Source organism: Cervus elaphus, chromosome 9 (assembly GCF_910594005.1).
Source record: "Cervus elaphus chromosome 9, mCerEla1.1, whole genome shotgun sequence".
NCBI classification, from domain to species: Eukaryota; Metazoa; Chordata; class Mammalia; order Artiodactyla; family Cervidae; genus Cervus; species Cervus elaphus.
The window spans coordinates 45275787-45291604 of record NC_057823.1 but is presented as its reverse complement, the minus strand read 5'-3'; the positions used below and the strand labels follow the sequence as shown (position 1 = coordinate 45291604).

The 15818-nt window shown below is 64.2% G+C and overlaps 2 protein-coding genes across 3 annotated transcripts; one reads left to right on the top strand and one right to left on the bottom strand.

Annotated features, from left to right (window-relative positions):
- Positions 1 to 1854: 1854 nt before the first annotated feature.
- On the bottom strand, positions 1855 to 4095 carry ATP5F1D (ATP synthase F1 subunit delta). The gene is made up of 4 exons (XM_043912674.1): positions 3824 to 4095; positions 3064 to 3217; positions 2495 to 2583; positions 1855 to 2404 (listed from the first exon to the last, which is right to left on the bottom strand). The coding sequence occupies exons 1-4, from the start codon at positions 3962 to 3964 to the stop codon at positions 2282 to 2284; spliced, it is 507 nt and encodes a 168-aa protein (XP_043768609.1). The 5' UTR covers positions 3965 to 4095; the 3' UTR covers positions 1855 to 2281.
- A 2625-nt stretch (positions 4096 to 6720) lies between these two features.
- LOC122700075 (CACN subunit beta associated regulatory protein) lies at positions 6721 to 15706 on the top strand. Of its 2 annotated transcripts, none has more exons than XM_043912661.1 (10): positions 6721 to 6998; positions 8763 to 8868; positions 8958 to 9097; positions 9268 to 9332; positions 9680 to 9824; positions 10064 to 10159; positions 10439 to 10535; positions 10973 to 11183; positions 12385 to 12568; positions 13681 to 15706. In XM_043912661.1, exons 2-10 carry the CDS (start codon positions 8770 to 8772, stop codon positions 14741 to 14743), a joined length of 2100 nt encoding a protein of 699 aa, XP_043768596.1. In that variant the 5' UTR covers positions 6721 to 6998; positions 8763 to 8769; the 3' UTR covers positions 14744 to 15706. The 2 variants fall into 2 exon arrangements, with proteins under 2 accessions (XP_043768596.1, XP_043768595.1); XM_043912660.1 differs by having other exon boundaries at positions 9988 to 10159; positions 10398 to 10535.
- The last annotated feature ends 112 nt before the right edge of the window (positions 15707 to 15818 follow it).

Here is a 15818-nt window from a genome sequence, read left to right as displayed (position 1 = left end):
GGCCATGGGCCTGCATCCAGGGAGAGCAGGGAGGCAGCATGGGGGACGTGGGCTCTGAAGCTGCAGCATCTGAGCACAGTAGGGCTCCAGGGCGGGCAGGCCAGGTGGAACCCTCAAGTCAGCAGGTGGCACTGGGTGGGGGTGTTGTGGAGACCTCAGCTGGGTCTCCGATCTCACCTGGCTGGGTTCCTCTGCCTGCAGGGGAGTGGGCTGCTCCTGGCATGGGCCCCCTGAGGATCACACACACAGGAGGGGACCAGCCCCTGCCTGGCTTTGCAAATCCAAGTTGATTAAACATGCCAGATCAGCCTGCTTCAGGCTCTCCTTCTCAGAAGACCCCTCTCACCTGGCTGCTGGTCCCAAGTTGCGAGCACACTCTAGGTATGAGGGCATCCCTTCCCAGGAAGGAGATGAGCACCATCTAGCCTGCGCTCTCAGTAGGGGGTCATGGTCCCTGGTTCCTGGCCCTGTCACCCACTCGCACCCAGGGTGCCCTGACCTCAGGACAGGACCTGGCCTATGCTGGCCATCCCTGCAGTCTATCAGCACAGAGGTCCCCAGGCCAGGCTCCAAGCATTGCCCATCCCTCAGGGGGCCTGCTCTGCGCTGTGGGGCCCGGCTGTATCCCAGTCCCAGAATGTGGCCTTGGGGCGAGGGGCCGGAGGCAGGTTCCCTGGTGTCAGGGCTGCTGCTTCAGTGGTCGGCGATGGTCTCCTTCTGCAGGCCCCCTGCCATGTCCTCACTCTTATTTATAGACCAGATAAGGAGCTGGCCAGGAACTGGAGGACCTGTGCCCTAAGCCGGGGGGGCGGGGATGGGGTAGGGCTGCACCTGAGCCCCCACAGCAGTTCCAGCATTATCTGAGCTGGGGGTTCCTGGGCAAGTGGGGGCCGGCCACTTGGCCTTCACCTGCCCAGAAGGATCAAGCCCGGACAAACGCCCTCTTCAGACCTGCAAGCTGGCATGGCAGCTCCCAGGACATCAAGCCTCAGAAACAGCCGTGGGACAGTCATTTGCACGGGACCATGACACAAGACCAAACAGCCCATCCGTACCAATGAAGAGCCCTGGAGTGGCCTGTCACCTTCTAGCTGCCAGTGACACACAGGGAGGCCCAAGCTCTCCCACACATTCACTCCCCTGGAATCCCCTGCCAGCTCTGCTCAGACCCAGGGCCAGGAAGGGGGCAAGGCAACTCCTGCTGGCCACCTGAAGCCAGCTCTAGGAACACCCCTCAGTTGCAAAAAATGGAGTGACTGGCTGAAGGAGGTGGGACAGCACTGAAGCTTCCAGGTGCCAGGACTGCCCCCGCCCAACCACCCCACCCATCCGGGGCCATTCCAGGGGCCGGGGTGCCACGGAGGTGCCAACACCACCAGGGACTGGGCACCCAGCCAGCTGGGGCCACCCACAGGCCAGGAGAACACAGGGCGGGGCTTTCGTGGGAGCAGGCAGAGCCGGCCCCTTCCCAGTGCAGCTAGGGCGGGGCGCCCGCGGGGCACACGTCAGTCTGGAACCTGGTGGAGCCCTGCTGTCCGCTGGGCAGCCCAGGCCCAGCCCACAAGTGGCAAACCACACCCCTGCCCACCATCCTCAGACCCAGCTTGGTGACCTTTGCCTGTCCCCACCCTCTCGGGGTGAAGGCCAGAACCCAGCCTGGTTTTACTAGCAGTGCCCCTACCTCCCCCAGCTTACTGCAGACACTCAGAACGTTTCAGGACACAGCCTGCGGCCCCAGGAAAGCTGAAGCTGGCGTTCAGCACCCCACCTTAGTGGGCAGACACAGGAAGCCAGCGAGACGCTGGGCTGGATCCGGAGCCCACCACCAAGCAGGATAAAATCAGCGTACACAAGTTGAATCCCAGGTCTTTAATATGGGCTGGGCAGGGGGCAGGCTGTCTGCTGGCGGTGGCTAGGAGCAACAGTCTCTGCAGCAGACACTGCAGGGGCAGAGTGGTGGTGCAGATGGCAGGAGACCCCCCCCAGGGGGACAGCATTCCTTGCGGGCAGGGCAAGTGTCCCAGCTTGCCCCCAGCCACCGACCTGCCAGAGCTGGGTTGTTTTCCCTGGGTTTATTTAGCATAAAGGGGGAGGGCCCCAAGAGGCGCTCTGGGCAGAAACTGGCACTGTGCTGCCCCCTAGTGGCTTTTTAACAGGACAGCTCCCCGCAGGCCCGCTCCCTGTCAGCCTGCACCCACAGGGAGCTGGGTCTTCATGCCAGGCCACCCTTGCCCAGCTCCAGCCCGGTCTCCCGGCTGGACCAGTGTGAGGCAGGCACCGCCTACTCCAGAGCCTTCACCAAGGCCTCGTTGGCCTCGATGCGGATTTGGATCTCAGCCCGAGTGGCCTCGTCTGCTGCCCCCAACAGCTCCGACTGTGCCTTCTCCAGGTTCGCTTTGGCTGCCTGCAGGGGGTGGGGGTGGGTGAGGGCTGAGCAGGGACCTCAGCCCAGCACCTGTTCCCACCAAACCCCAGCTTCCCCTGGGACACTCACCCCCAGATCCAGCATGTCCAAGGTGACGGCTTCCTCAGCCAGTAACTGCACGGAGGAGTCAGCATTCACTGTGACAGAGCCACTACTCACTGCAGGAAGAGGGAGCTTGAGAGTCAGCCCCACAGCCCCTGTGAGGCTGGGAGGCTGACCCTACAACCTGGCTCCAGGGTTCAAAGGCCCCAACACACAAGTGGACAGGTGGCCACCAAGTGCATCCACTGGGGGTTGGACATGGAGACAGAGACCCCGCTCTTTGCCCAGCAGCTAAGTTTGGGGTGATCCCCAGCTGAATTCCAGTGCTGGACAGGAGCCATGCTGTGGAAGACCTTTACAGAACCAAGGACCCCTTCTCCAAAAGGCCCCTGCCAGGCAGCACTCTTAGATCTCTTTCCCCAGTCTGTCAGTCCCAACTGCTGAGCGGTTACATCCCAAACCACAATTAGACCACTGCCGGTATGGGGGCGGTCTATGTCCCTGGCGCCCTTTCTCAAGCTGCCAGCTGAAAACTGGACTGAAAACAGTCGGCTGAGACGAACGTCCCCTACTCTCTGTGTGCCCACTCGACTCACCGAAGTATTTGGAGGTGGTGCCATCCTCAGCGTGGACCACAACCAGGCCTGGCCGCAGGACCTGCAATGTGGGCACATGGGCTGCAAGGATGCCGAAGGCGCCGGTCTGCGTGGGCACGTCCACCTGGCGGACATTGGCGCCGTTGAAGAACACCTAGAGAACACACGTGAAGAAAGGGTCACCTAAGGCTAGTCCCTCGGTGTCCTCTGTAGTTAAATAGCTAGAACAGGACTGACAGCTGGGGGTGGGGGTGGGGGGCACAGGCGGCTCCGCTGCGGCCAATGTTTCGGAGGGGTGCAGCACCTTCCTCTACTTGAGGACGAAATCGACACCCTAGCTTTCGCGGAAGCAGATACGGTTAAAGCACCACCAGCGAGCCGCCAGGGAGGACACACTGAATTCTGCAGGAGGGCCGAGGGGCTCAGGTTGTGAACCCCGCGAAGATGGGTGCATGTCGAAATAGGGGCTGAGGGTAGGCGACCCGAGAACTGGGGGCTCGGATCCCAGACCACAGCTCCGGCATGGAGGTGGTCTCCGACCTGAAGGTTGGGGGCTCGGATCCCGGACCACAAAGAGGAAGGGCGAGGGTCTGGAACGCGGGTCCCCGACCTGAGGGTTGGGAGTTCGCATCCCGGATCACACGGAGGAGGGGCGCGGGTCTGGAGTGAGAGTCGCCGACCTGAGGACTGGGGGCTCGGATCCTGGGCCACATGGGGGAGGGGTCCAGAATGGGGTCCCGAGCACCGCGGACGTCCGAACCTGCGTGGGTGAGGCAAAGGTGAAGGACATCTGTCCCGGACCCGCCGCAGGGGCCTGAGCAGCGGCGGCCTCGGCGTAGGCGCGGACCTGGCGTACGAGGCGGCCCAAACGCGGACGGCGGAGCAACGCGGCGGGCAGCATGATGGCTGGCGGACAGCGGAAGGCAACGCTGAGGCGAGCTGACTCCTGTTAAACACGAGCGGCCTGGAGGGCGAGGAGGACGACGCGAGAGGACTTCTGGGAGAAGGACCCCGGCGAGAGCGCACGCGCGAACTACGACTCCCGGCGCGCTGCGCGCGATGCAGAAGACGAAGCACCACCTGGGCGCGTGGCATGCTGGGGATTGTAGTTTCCTTCCGGTGAGCGCTCCTAGCCCTGTGGTACCTTGAGGGAGATCGGTTACACGACTCTGCACCCTGAGGACCAGAAGCCTGCACGGAGAAGTTACGGAAACACTTAATTCAAGATTTGGGGGACGCTCGTTGGATGTCAGGCGCTGGGGAGACATCAAGGAAATAGCGGGATTCCTGCTCTAGTTGGGGGTGGTGGGGGCGTTTAACAGACATTAACGTAATATAAGAGCGCCCGAGGTGGCAATAGTGGTAAAGAACCTGCCTGCCAATGCAGGAGACGCGAGTTCGACCTTTCGGTGGGGAAGATTCTCTGGAGGAGGGCATGGCAACCCGTCCCAGTATTCTTGCCAAGAGAATCCCGTGGACAGAGGAACCTGGTGGACTACAGTCGATAGGGTCGTAAAGAGTCGGACTCGACTGAAGAGACTTAGCACGCGCGCAACACAGTTTATAAGTTGTGCAGTACATTACGAAGTAACAAATTTTTTAAAAAAAAGAAGATAAATACATAAAAATAACAAAGGGGCGAGGGCCGGATAGAACAGGCTGTGACTGTGGGAGGTGCAGGCGGCGAACCGGGGACGGCATCCCAGGTAGAAGAGTATTCAGCTCCTGCAAGCGTCCAGCAGGAACCTCTTGGCTGTAACCCTAAGGGCGCCGGCAGAGGGCGCACTGCGCCCGGAGGTGCGCTCCCCTCGGCCCCGCCCGGCCACCGCCCCCGCGCGCTGCAGACGCAGGGGCGCGTGCGCGCGGGCGGCCCAGTGCTGCTCTGCCGTCACCGCGGCCCGCGCCGCCTCGCTCGCGGCGCTGACGTCACCGCGCCGCCCCCGCGCTCCGGCAGGTCGTCTCCAGGGGTTGGGTCCTAGCCCCCACCTTGGGCTCCCGGAAAAGGCGAAGTCGGGCTCCGCGGGGCTGGGACTTAACATCGGAAGGGCCTTGGCTGAGGAGTGGACGGATGCAGAGCGCCAGGGAGAGGTGTCACACCTGGGCCCGTGGCTGCGCAGGTGCTGTGTCCAAAAGAGGCTCCCACACCAGGGAGGCCTGAGGCCTGGGGCCCAGACCCCCGCCAGACCCTCTACCCCAGAGCTGTTAAGGGCTCCTAGGGAGTCGGTCCCTATGCGTTGGGCATCCTAGCCCTAGTTGGATGTTTGCAAAGGGAAGCTGTACTCCCATTTCTTAGGGGTGCGTCCTGTCCACGCCGCCTCTCGGAGCCCTGGATCCTACTGGAATGGAGGCCTATTCTAATCCGCGCTTCAAACCAATCTACTGGACTGGTCTCTAATTCCCCTTCCAGGGTAGCCAAGGGGACGGGGCTACCTGTTATCCAGGTTCCAAACCTGGGGTTATCCTGGAATTCTCTGCTGGACCGGTCAACAAGGGTCCTCCACCCAGCTCTGCCACTGCAGCCATTGCTGGCTTGGATGGCCCCCCCGCTCCTTCCTGGCCTCATCACAGTGCCTCGTCCACGCACAGCCAAGAGGGACAATATCACTCCCGTCCTGGGAACCACAAACTGGCTTCCCCCTGTTCCTCTGGCATGTTCATCTTCAGCCCACACACTCTGGGACCTCAAGGACTTCGCACATGCATTTCACACGTGCCCAGAGCCAGCCTTCCTGGGTAGTTGTCCCCCTGACTGCTCCTTGTCCTCCATTGGCAGTGTCCCCTTTTCATCCGCTTAACACTCATGTTCCCTCCACTGTGCTCCCCCCAGGGATATGCTCAGGGACCCAATGCAACTGAACTCCTGTTCTGGGAGGTCAAGAGGCAGAGGTGAGCAGGGACACAACACACAGGAACAAGCAGCAGGCAATGACACGCAGGGCCTCGAAGAGAAGCCAAGTGTAGCAGGGCATGGGAACATGGGGTGAGAGTAAGAGCTGAAGGAAGCAAGGCAGGGAGCAGGCCGTTCAGGTCTGGCAGCTGCTGGTACAAAGGCCCTGGGGTTGGAATGGTCCTTCCACTCTCACTGCACAGGAAAGCGGAGCCATTGAGCTGTGTTGAACACAAGGCCCGGCAAACTGGGATGGGACCCCAGCCCCGCTGGTGGTAGCTTGATGACCTTAGCATCTAGAGGGAGGATGCATAGTTGTCTGAGAATGAACAGCTTTGGGGTTGACTTGACATGGAGTTTCAGCAGGGTAGTCCTGTTTGGTGGCACTCACAATAGGTTGGGTTCCATTATCTCTGCTAGTGTTAACAAGGCGACCCTGACAGTGCAGCCCACACAAGGGAAGAAAGATGGACACGTGCCCCAGAGCTCCCTGGCTGTGCACCCAATAGGCTCCCCAATTGGGAAAGCCATCGACGGGAGTCTGTGCACCCCCAGGACACTGGGCTGCGGGGAGTCGTGCGCCCCAGGACCAACACCCCTTTGGTTCCCCCGTCCCCTGGGATCCACGGGAAGGGTCGAGGAATCGTGCGCCGTGGACCTGGTACGGAGATTCAGCTGCCTCTGGAGAGGGCGGCTCCGCGTGGGGAGGGGGCGCCCGGGAGCGTAGGCTCCGCCTCCCGCCCCCTCCGGAAGGGAAGGAGAGGCGGCGGCCGGCGCCGAACAAGCAAGCGAGACGCGGTGGCGAGAGCGGTGGGGGCGACCGGCCGGGGACCGGGCGGCTCCCGGCAGTACCGAGCGGGTCGGAGCTGGCTAGCCGCCAACGCGATCACGTGTGCAGCCCCTCCTCTCGCGCCTACCTCCCCCGCGCGCCGCGCTCTCCATTCATAAATTCTCCTCCCGCTACCGCGGCTACCGGGCGCCGGAGCCAGCCGGGAGCGCTGCGCAGCCGCCTGCCCGCCGCCCATGGGCCGCGCACCCCGGCGCTGAGGTAGGCGCGCGCGGGCCTGGGGTTGCACCGGGTCGGGCGGGGGGCAGGGCGAGGCCGCACGGCTAGCTCTGGCTAGAGATCTCCGGCCCTTGCCCGCGAGGCGGCGAGGCCGGAGGCTGCGAGCGGAGGAGCCGTGGCCGGCGTGGGGGCCAACCTGCGGCGCTCTGCACCCGGACTTCGGCGCCCGGCATAGGGACCCTCGCCCACGCCCTTCCCAGCCTGTTTCCCCTTGAGAAATTCGGCCCGAGTCGTGGCATTTCCGCCCCCTGGCTTAGCCCGAGGTTGAGACATGCCCGAAGTCGGTTATCTGCATCTCACTTCTTGCCATCCCCATCTCCGGGGCCGGTTGGGGACGCGGGGGTGGGCGCAGTGGCAAGCCCGATCCGGAGCCGAGGCCCCGCGGGACTTAAGGGTGGCCTGTGGCCAACCTCCGCCCTAGGTTCACGTCCCCGACTGCCCCCTAGAAGCCCACCTCCCTTCCCCCTGGGCCTCCTACTGTCTTTCCTGGTCTCCTGTCAACGTCCCTGTGCCTTTGCTACCTCCCCCTCTAGCCTGAACTCATTTCCCGACCTACATAGAGGGGCCCCCTCCCCCACGGATGCAGGGGAGCCGCGACCAGCCTCTGACCCGAAGTGTCGAGGACACCTGGCTTTTGCCAGGCCCCTCCCCTGCAATGGGCCTCGGTCTCCCCGTTCCTCGCGTCCAGTAGGGTGAAAACCCCGATGGATTGGGGGCGCTGGAACCTGTGCACAGTCTCTCCCATTCCTGTGGGCAGGGGCCGCGCGCAGTGCCCAGTCAGAGCTGCTGGTCATCCTTGCCCCAGACTCCGTTCCCTGACATTCCAGAGTGCGGCCGCCGGTCTTTCCCACCCGGAGGGCGTGTTGGGGAGGGCGGTCAGGTGCAACGTCCAGGCAGTCCCTCTGCTGAGATCTGAGACCCTTCCTGTCTCGGCGCCCCAAGCGTCAGGCAGACGTGGAGCCGGCCGGCTCCGGCAGCGAGGGGGTGCGGCGGGGGCACGCGGACGGCCGGCACCGGCGGGCGGCGGCGGCAGCAGCCATCTTGCCGCCCCGGGCTGGCTCCAGCCGCCCCAGTAGGAGGCCTCCCTCCCCCGCGCCCCCTCCCCTCCCCAATGCTCCCTGGCAACCCGCCTCCCTCCCCGCCGCCCCCCCCCCCCCTCCCCAGCTCGGCCTGCTAGCTCAGTCACCATGGGAACCAGATTCTTGAGGGTTGGGAACAGATGCGCCTCCTTTGGCCTTGTCACTCCCACTAGCGCTGGGCGGAGTGAGTCCTGAACCTCCTGGAGTCGTGACCTGGGGGTCCCGGGGCTCGGCCTCTCCGTCCTGGCTAGACAGCCCTGCGGATGGTCTTGAGTACCCGCTATTTTGGAAACCGTCTCCTGGGGCCGAGGCTCCCCGGATGGGGCAGGCCAGACCCCTGGGGTCTGGCGGTAGTGAGCTGATTCAGGTCTCAGTTTCCCCTTTTCTGGGCAGGGCTCCCTGCCCGCGCCACCTTGCCGGGCCGGCCCTACCGGCTGGGGAAACTGGTTGTTGATACGCACGCGCCTCCTCTTTTTCAAAAAAGGGGGGACATGGAGGTCTGATCCGAGCCGGTGGGGGCTGCCTCGGGGCTCCCCCACTACCACCACTCTGTGAGTCACAGCCCTGTGTGGGCCCCTGCTCCCGCTCCCGGGAAGGCAGGCAGGAGGGGGGACGCGGGAGCTGGAGCTGAGCAGGCCCTGCCTCCGCCCCCCACCCCTCCTCCTAGCCTCAACATGCAGCCCACGGCCACCATGGCTACGGCCGCCGCCGCCACCACCACCGCCACGGTTGCCCTGACCACGACGTGGGACAACGCCACGGATCGCCCCACAGTGAGTGAGGGATGGGGGGAGTGGGGGTGGGGCAGGGCTGCCAGAGGTCATGCCCACTGGCCCTGACCCCTGACCTGCTGACCCCGTAGGCAGAGCCCGACCCGGTCCTGGACAACTATCTGCTCCTGATGGTGGTGATGGCGCTCTTTGTCGGGGGTGCCCTCGTGGTGCTGTCGGGTGCACTGCTGCTCTGCAGACGCTGCTGGGAGGTGCACCGACGCCTCCACAGGTGCGCAGACCCCCCCAGGGGAAGTGGGACAGGTCAGCGTGAGTGTCCCACTAAGAGCAGGTGCAGTGAGCTCAGGATGCTGCCTATGGACAGGAGCCCTGCTGGGGCCCCAGGGAGGGCAGCCAGTCTGGGTCCACAGGCCCACCATGCTCTCTCACTGCACTCCCCAGAGCCCCAGAGGAAGCAGAGAAGACCACCACCACCTACCTGGACAACGGTGCCCACCCTGCCCAAGGTGAGGCGCTCTGCCAGGCCCTGTCCCAGCCTGTCTGCCCCCACCTGGCCACTCCGCGGCCGCCCCCCTTGGGCCACCTGACCATCTGTGTCTGTCTGTCTCCCCCACCAGACTGGGCGCGGCTCGATTCCGACTCATCTCTGTTTCCTTAAGCCCACGCGTAGGTGCTCACAGGCGCGTGCTGCGTGAGTGAGTGTGTGAGCGGTTGAGCGAGTGCCCGTCCACCCTCCCACCCTGCCCCGCCCCTGGTGGTTAGCCGGGCCCTCTGTGCTCCCTTCCCAACCACTCCCCTCCCTAGCTGCCTGCCGGCCCACTCGTGGCCCACCCTCTCTTGGCTCTCCTCGCAGACCCTGAGTTCAGGGGGGAGGATCCGGAGGGTCAGGACACCGAGACCCAGCGCTTCTTGTCCACCAGCTCCACTGGCCGCCGGGTGTCCTTCAATGAAGCAGCCCTGTTTGAGCAGAGTAGGAAGGCGCAGGACAAGGGCCGCCGGTAAGGAGGGCCAGTGCAGCGGCTAACCTGGGAACTCGCCTTTCCGCCCCCGCCCTCCCCAGCACCTGGTGGGCAGACTGACAGTGGGGCTGGAGAGGGCACTGGGGTGTGTGTGGGGGGGGGCCCGCTCGCTCGAGGTGACGGGCAGGCGCGCTGGGCGCAGGTACACCCTGACGGAGGGGGACTTCCACCACCTGAAGAATGCCCGCCTCACCCACCTGCACCTGCCGCCCCTCAAGATCGTCACCATTCATGAGTGCGACTCCGGCGAGGCCAGTGCAACTGCCACACCACACCCCACGGTTGCCCCCAAGGCCAGCCTTGCCATATTCCAGGTGAGTCAGGTGTCAGCTGGCCCGGAGCTCAGGGGTGGGACCCCACCCCACCCCACCCACCCCCACCCAGCAGGTACCACCTTGCCCACCCACACCCTCCCCCAGCTGTGCCCTTCACCTCAGCGTGGGAAGTGGGGCCTGGCCAGGTCCAGTGGGTGGGGGTCCAGCACACCCCCTCACCCACCCGTGCTCTTTGACCTGTCACTGCTTCCTCCTCCCCCCTGGCTCTGTCCCACAGCCCCCGGGGAAGGCCCTCACCGGCCGCTCCGTGGGCCCTAGCTCCGCCCTGCCAGGTGACCCCTACAACTCGGCCGTGGGCCCTGCCAACTTCAGGATCAGCCCCTCGGCCTCCAGTGACTCCGGGGAAGGCAGCTCGGTGAGGCCTCCCCCCATGTCCTCTGCCCCCTCCTCCAGCATGGGTCAGCCTATGGGCCTCTACCTGGTCCCCTCCCCGGGAGGAAGAGGGGCCAGTTATACATGGGGCACACATGCACCTGGCTCACCTCCTCCAGGGTTGTCCAGCAGCAGGAGAGGGCATGGTCAGGACCATCCCAGGCTGTGGGACAGGACATCCCCTACCCTGTCCTGTTCTGGGCTGGGCAGGACACAGCTGGCTTGTGCCTGGGGAACCTCTCAGACAGGGTCTGGGGGGTGGGGGGAGGCCCAGCCCCCTGGTTTAGCGTGGCCCCCACCAGCCCCAGCTCTCTGCTCTTCCTCTGCACTCCAAGGAAGTGACAAGTGGCCCAAGCCAGGCAGGCACTCGGGCAGCAGGGAGGGGTCAGCGGGTCTCAGAGCATCTCTCTTCTCTCACAGCTGGACACTGGGGCCAGGAGTGCCAAGCCTGGTGCGCAGGGGGCCGCAGCAGGGCCTGGGGATGTGGGCCCAGGCTCTGGGGCAGGCCCCGTCCTGCAGTTCTTCACCCGCCTGAGGCGTCATGCTAGCCTGGACGGGGCCAGCCCCTACTTCAAGGTCAAGAAATGGAAACTGGAGCCCAGCCAGCGGGCATCCAGTCTGGACACAAGAGGTAAGCTGCAGCCCCTGGTGGGGAGTGAGGCCCAGGGAGATGTGGAGCAGCAACCAGCTCTGCACCGTCGGGGTGGGGGGGGATGGTCCCCCGTCCCCACCCCAGACTGGCCAGCATCATCTGCTCACCAGTGGGCATCTGGCCCACAAGCTGGTCAGGAGGGTGACCTGGGGCTGCACACAGTGCCCCAGTAAAGCCAGGGCTTGTCCAGCTGGAGCGGACAACAGTGAGCTTCTCCAGTGAGGCCTCGTACAGCGTGTTTCTGGCACTGTAGTCAGTTTGCTGCGCTAGTGAGAGCACTCCTAGATGACATGTACAATAGTATGGCTGTGTGCCAGTAAAACTTCATTTACAACCACAGGTGGTGGGCCTTTGATGCTGCAGACCCCTGCTCATGGAGCCCTGGACACAGGGCTTCTAAACCTCAACCCAAGGGCCATGCAGGTGGGGGGTGGCAGTGGTGGGGTGTGGCACCAACTCCTGGGACCAAGGCTGCTCACTGGAGCTCAGCAGGGCGAGGCTGCTAGGGCACCTACTGCCCTGTGGTGGAGGTGGCAGGTCCCAGTGCCAGGAGAGGCAGGGTGAGGGGACCAGGGACAGCACGAGTCCCCTTGCTGGAGCCAGGCTCCTGCGCCATGGGGCGAGGGACGGCTGATTTCTGGTTGAGTGCTCCTGGCCGGGAAGGGGAGGGGAGGGCTTGTCCTGCTGCCCCACTGGGAGCCTAGATGGAGCCTGTAATTCCAGAGGTGATTATAGGCAAATGCAGGCAGGAAGCAGCAGAACCTGTCTGCTGGGTTACTACCATCCCCACCCCTGAGGCTCCACCACCCGGGCTCCCTGGCCCACCAGTGAGGCAGGATCCGGAGCTGGCAGGAGAGAGCATCACCTCTCCCCCTTCCCTGTCCCTTACTTGACCCTACCTTTGGCCTTCAGCCAGGCCGTGTCTGTTACCTGATGTCCAGGAAAAGTCCTTGCTCTGGTCACACCTGCTTGCTGCCTTGGCACTTTCATTCATGCCCGCCCTGGCCGCCAGGTTCTTGGTCCTGGCCTTCCCGTCCTCGGTGCCTTGGTTTCCCAGCTGCACCATGGGGCGGGATAGACTCACCTGGCCCAGGCTGGTGTCTGCTGGCCTGGCTCAGATGTGGGCAGTGAGCCTGGTGCTGGGAGGGCTTAGGCAAGTGGTCGGTTTTCCTTTGCACAGGCTCCCCCAAGCGACACCACTTCCAGCGGCAGCGGGCGGCCAGTGAGAGCATGGAGCAGGAGGAAGGAGATGCCCCCCACATGGACTTCATCCAGTATATTGCCAGCGCGGGCGACACCATGGTCTTCCCAAGCCCCCGCCCCTTTCTGGCCAGCCCCGCCAGCCCGCCCCCCAGTCTCGGCAGGTATTTTTCAGTAGATAGAGGTGCTGGAGTGGACCTGTAGGCCCCTGCCCCATCCCATCCCCCATAGGTGGCCCAGAGGATGGGCGGTCGAGTCCCTCTGGCTCCACAGTCTCCTGGAGGCTGCCTCACTGGGGCCATCTCTCCAGCACGGATCGGAGAAGGGAATCGGGGGAGAATGGGTAAGGGTAGAGGAATGGCTGGGGCCCACTGCTTCCTGCTGAAGCCTAGGGCGTGAAGGTCTCTGCTGTGGACCCAGGGTACCTCCCACTTGCTGGTGCTCCTGGGGCTGGACAGCTGCTACTCAGAAACTGTTGTGACCACTTCTGGGGGTGCCGCCCTCTCCCCCAGCCCAAGGGCAACTCTCGGGAAACTTTGGGCCCCTGTCAGCAGGATGAACAACTGGACCCCAGGAGCAGGGCAGGCTTCCTAGTCCTGGGTGCTTCCTGTTTGGGGAGATCAACACTTTCTATGTGGTATCTTTCTCCTGGGTCCCTGTCAATCTGTGGTGGGGGAGCTAAGGTGGCCCCCTGCGGGGGGAGGGGGGTCAGCCAGGTGTCCGGGCTCAGTTGGACTCCACTTGATCCAATCCAACCCCAGCAACCCTTTGGTACACGAAGTTCTTAGTAAGAAGGCATCTCCTGAGAAGAGCCTTAACTCTTTCAGGGCAAGGGGCCAACCCCCTGCACTGCCAGCAGATGCCCTGGTCACATTTTCTTTTAACATTTTATTAATTTTTAATTGAAAGATAATCGCTTTACAATATCGTGTTGGTTTCTGCCATACATCGGCATAAGTCAGCCATAGATACACGTATTATACATATATCCCCTCCCTCTTGAACCTCCCTCCCATCTCTCATCCTGTAAGGCCCTGGTTGAACTGGCAGGTGCCAGGACAGCTCCAGGTTAACCCAAGAGCATCCAGGCCAAAGTGGACAGGCAGCACTCAGAAACATCATCTTCCACGGCCCGGCCAAGCCTGGAGGGTTCCCACCTGTGCCCATCCTCCTGGACCGAGAAGCAGGGTGGTCAGGAGGCGGGTGGGGGAGGGGGCGCGGGGTTGGGGGAAGGAGGGGGCCTAATGCAGCCTCCTGACTGAGGCCTGGTTTGCAGGCTAGAGGCAGCTGAGGAGGTGGGCGCCGCAGGAGGAGCGAGCCCTGAGTCCCCCCTGGAGCGCGGCATCATCGCGGGGCCTGAACAGCTACAAGACTCAGATGGAGAGCGAGACGCGGGGCTCGAGCAGGCTCCGACCATCTACCGCGATATCTGGAGTTTGCGTGCCTCGCTCGAGCTGCACGCGGCTGCCTCCTCAGACCACAGCAGCAGCGGCAACGACCGTGACTCGGTGCGCAGTGGCGACAGCTCGGGCTCGGGCTCTGGGGGCGCCGCACCCGCCTTTCCACCGCCCTCGCCGCCGCCCACACCCATGCCGCGGCCGGCAGATGGAGAGACGGGCGGACCACGCAAGCTGCTGCAGATGGACAGCGGCTATGCCAGCATCGAAGGCCGCGGCGCGGGGGATGATGGGCCCCCCAGCGCGCCTGAGAAGCGCTCCTCCTTTACGAGTGCAGGCCGTGAGGCCACCGTGGGCTGCAGCTTCGAGAGCTCCGCTCCAGAGACACCCGTCCGTCCCCGCAGCCCGCGTGCCTGGCCTCGCCGTGCCCCGCGCCGCGACTACAGCATCGACGAGAAGACAGACGCGCTGTTCCACGAGTTTCTACGCCACGACCCGCACTTCGACGACGCCCTGTCTGCCACAGCGCGCCATAGGGCGCGCGCGCACCCGCACCCCCATGCACGCAAACAGTGGCAGCAGCGGGGCCGGCAGCACAGCGACCCTGGAGCACGTGCTGCGCCCCCCACCCCATCCACAGCCCAATCTGGTGCCCCCCGCCCCGCACGCGCACCCCTGCGCCGCGGAGACAGTGTCGACTGCCCGCCCGACGGCAGAGCAGGCGACGACCCAGCCACATCCTCCATCCCCGTCATCGAGGAGGAGCCGGGTGGTGGATGCCCGGGGTCCGGCCTGTGTGCCGGGACCCCGGGTGCGCTGCTGGACAAGCTGGCGGCCACCTTCGACGACAGGCTCTTTCCGCCGCGGCTGGCCCAGCCGGTCGCCGTGGCCCCTGCCTTGGCCACGGCCGCGCCCACGTCCCCTGACCACAGCCCGGTCTAAGCCTGCGCCCCGCGCCCACCTCGTCAGCTTATTCGGCACCGGCGGGGCCCCGGTGCCGGACATACCTGGGGTGCGACGTCCCGGCACGCCTGCGCTGGGACCGCGGGCCTGGAGCACGAGCGCGGTTCCCCAGGCGCCCCAACGTGCGCACGCACAGTCCCTTCCAGGCACTTCGTAGAGTCGACTAGAGGGAGTGTGGCGGATTCTCACCTTGGGGTCCCAAGGGCCACACTCAACTTCCCTTGGCCCCAGACTGTGGCCTCGGGGTGTTGACGGGGGTTGCCAAGCGCACAGCGCCGCGTCTCTGGCGCATAGCTACGGAAAGCGCATGCGCAGGGCTTGCATCCAGACGGGGTGATACGGGCCAACTGCGCAACACGCATGCGCACAGCGCCTCTTCCAGAGACCAATGAAGCCTCGAGATTCGCTCGATGCGCACGCGCTGCAATTCGCGCCAAGACACATGCACAGGGACCGCAGGGTGTCAAAGCTCAATCTCTTGATTGAGCCGTCCCTGGCTAGGAGGTTAGCTCGAGGCCGCGGCCACCAACCCTTCGAAGCCGTTTACCTCACCGCGGCGAGTGCTCGCGGCAGTCCGCACCCCCACACACACCCCCGAGCAATAACCGCTGCCGCCGCCCCCAGCCCTGCACACGCCTCCCACCTCGCTCCTTCCCAGTGTCTGCACCCCACACCCGCCCTCCGCATGTTGAGCGGGCCGCAGGCCCTGTAACCGCTGCGTCCAAAGAGCCGCCAGGACTCACCAGTGTTTGAGACATAAAACCCAAATGGTCAAGGTTTCAAGTTTCCCAAGCTTTATTTATTGCCAAAAGATAGGGCAGCCCTCGCCAGCGGCCGAGTCGCCCTGCCCCGCCCCTCCCTCCTAAGCTTCCTGCAGTTTGTGTACCATCCAGTGATGGAGCTTGTGTTTTGTTTTCTGGTTGATCATAAATATTTACTGCATACTCTTGCTTGCTCTGGGTTGTTTCTGGGGACCCGAGAGCGCAGATGTCTTGGGCAGAAGGGGATGAGGCAGCCCCCTAGCCACCATGCTGTGAAGCTGTGGGCCCTGGGC

What these genes read in the sequence shown, in the direction of transcription:
- ATP5F1D (XM_043912674.1), bottom strand. Translation starts at nt 3,964, where the DNA reads ATGCTGCCCGCCGCGTTGCTCCGCCGTCCGCGTTTGGGCCGCCTCGTA. An exon ending in CCTTTGCCTCACCCACGCAG is followed by an intron (nt 3,218 to 3,823) that starts GTTCGGACGTCC and finishes TGTGTTCTCTAG; the next exon opens with GTGTTCTTCAACGGCGCCAA. An exon ending in TGGACATGCTGGATCTGGGG is followed by an intron (nt 2,405 to 2,494) that starts GTGAGTGTCCCA and finishes CACCCCCTGCAG; the next exon opens with GCAGCCAAAGCGAACCTGGA.
- LOC122700075 (XM_043912660.1), top strand. Translation starts at nt 8,770, where the DNA reads ATGCAGCCCACGGCCACCATGGCTACGGCCGCCGCCGCCACCACCACC. An exon ending in ATCCAGTCTGGACACAAGAG is followed by an intron (nt 11,184 to 12,384) that starts GTAAGCTGCAGC and finishes TCCTTTGCACAG; the next exon opens with GCTCCCCCAAGCGACACCAC. An exon ending in CCGCCCCCCAGTCTCGGCAG is followed by an intron (nt 12,569 to 13,680) that starts GTATTTTTCAGT and finishes CCTGGTTTGCAG; the next exon opens with GCTAGAGGCAGCTGAGGAGG.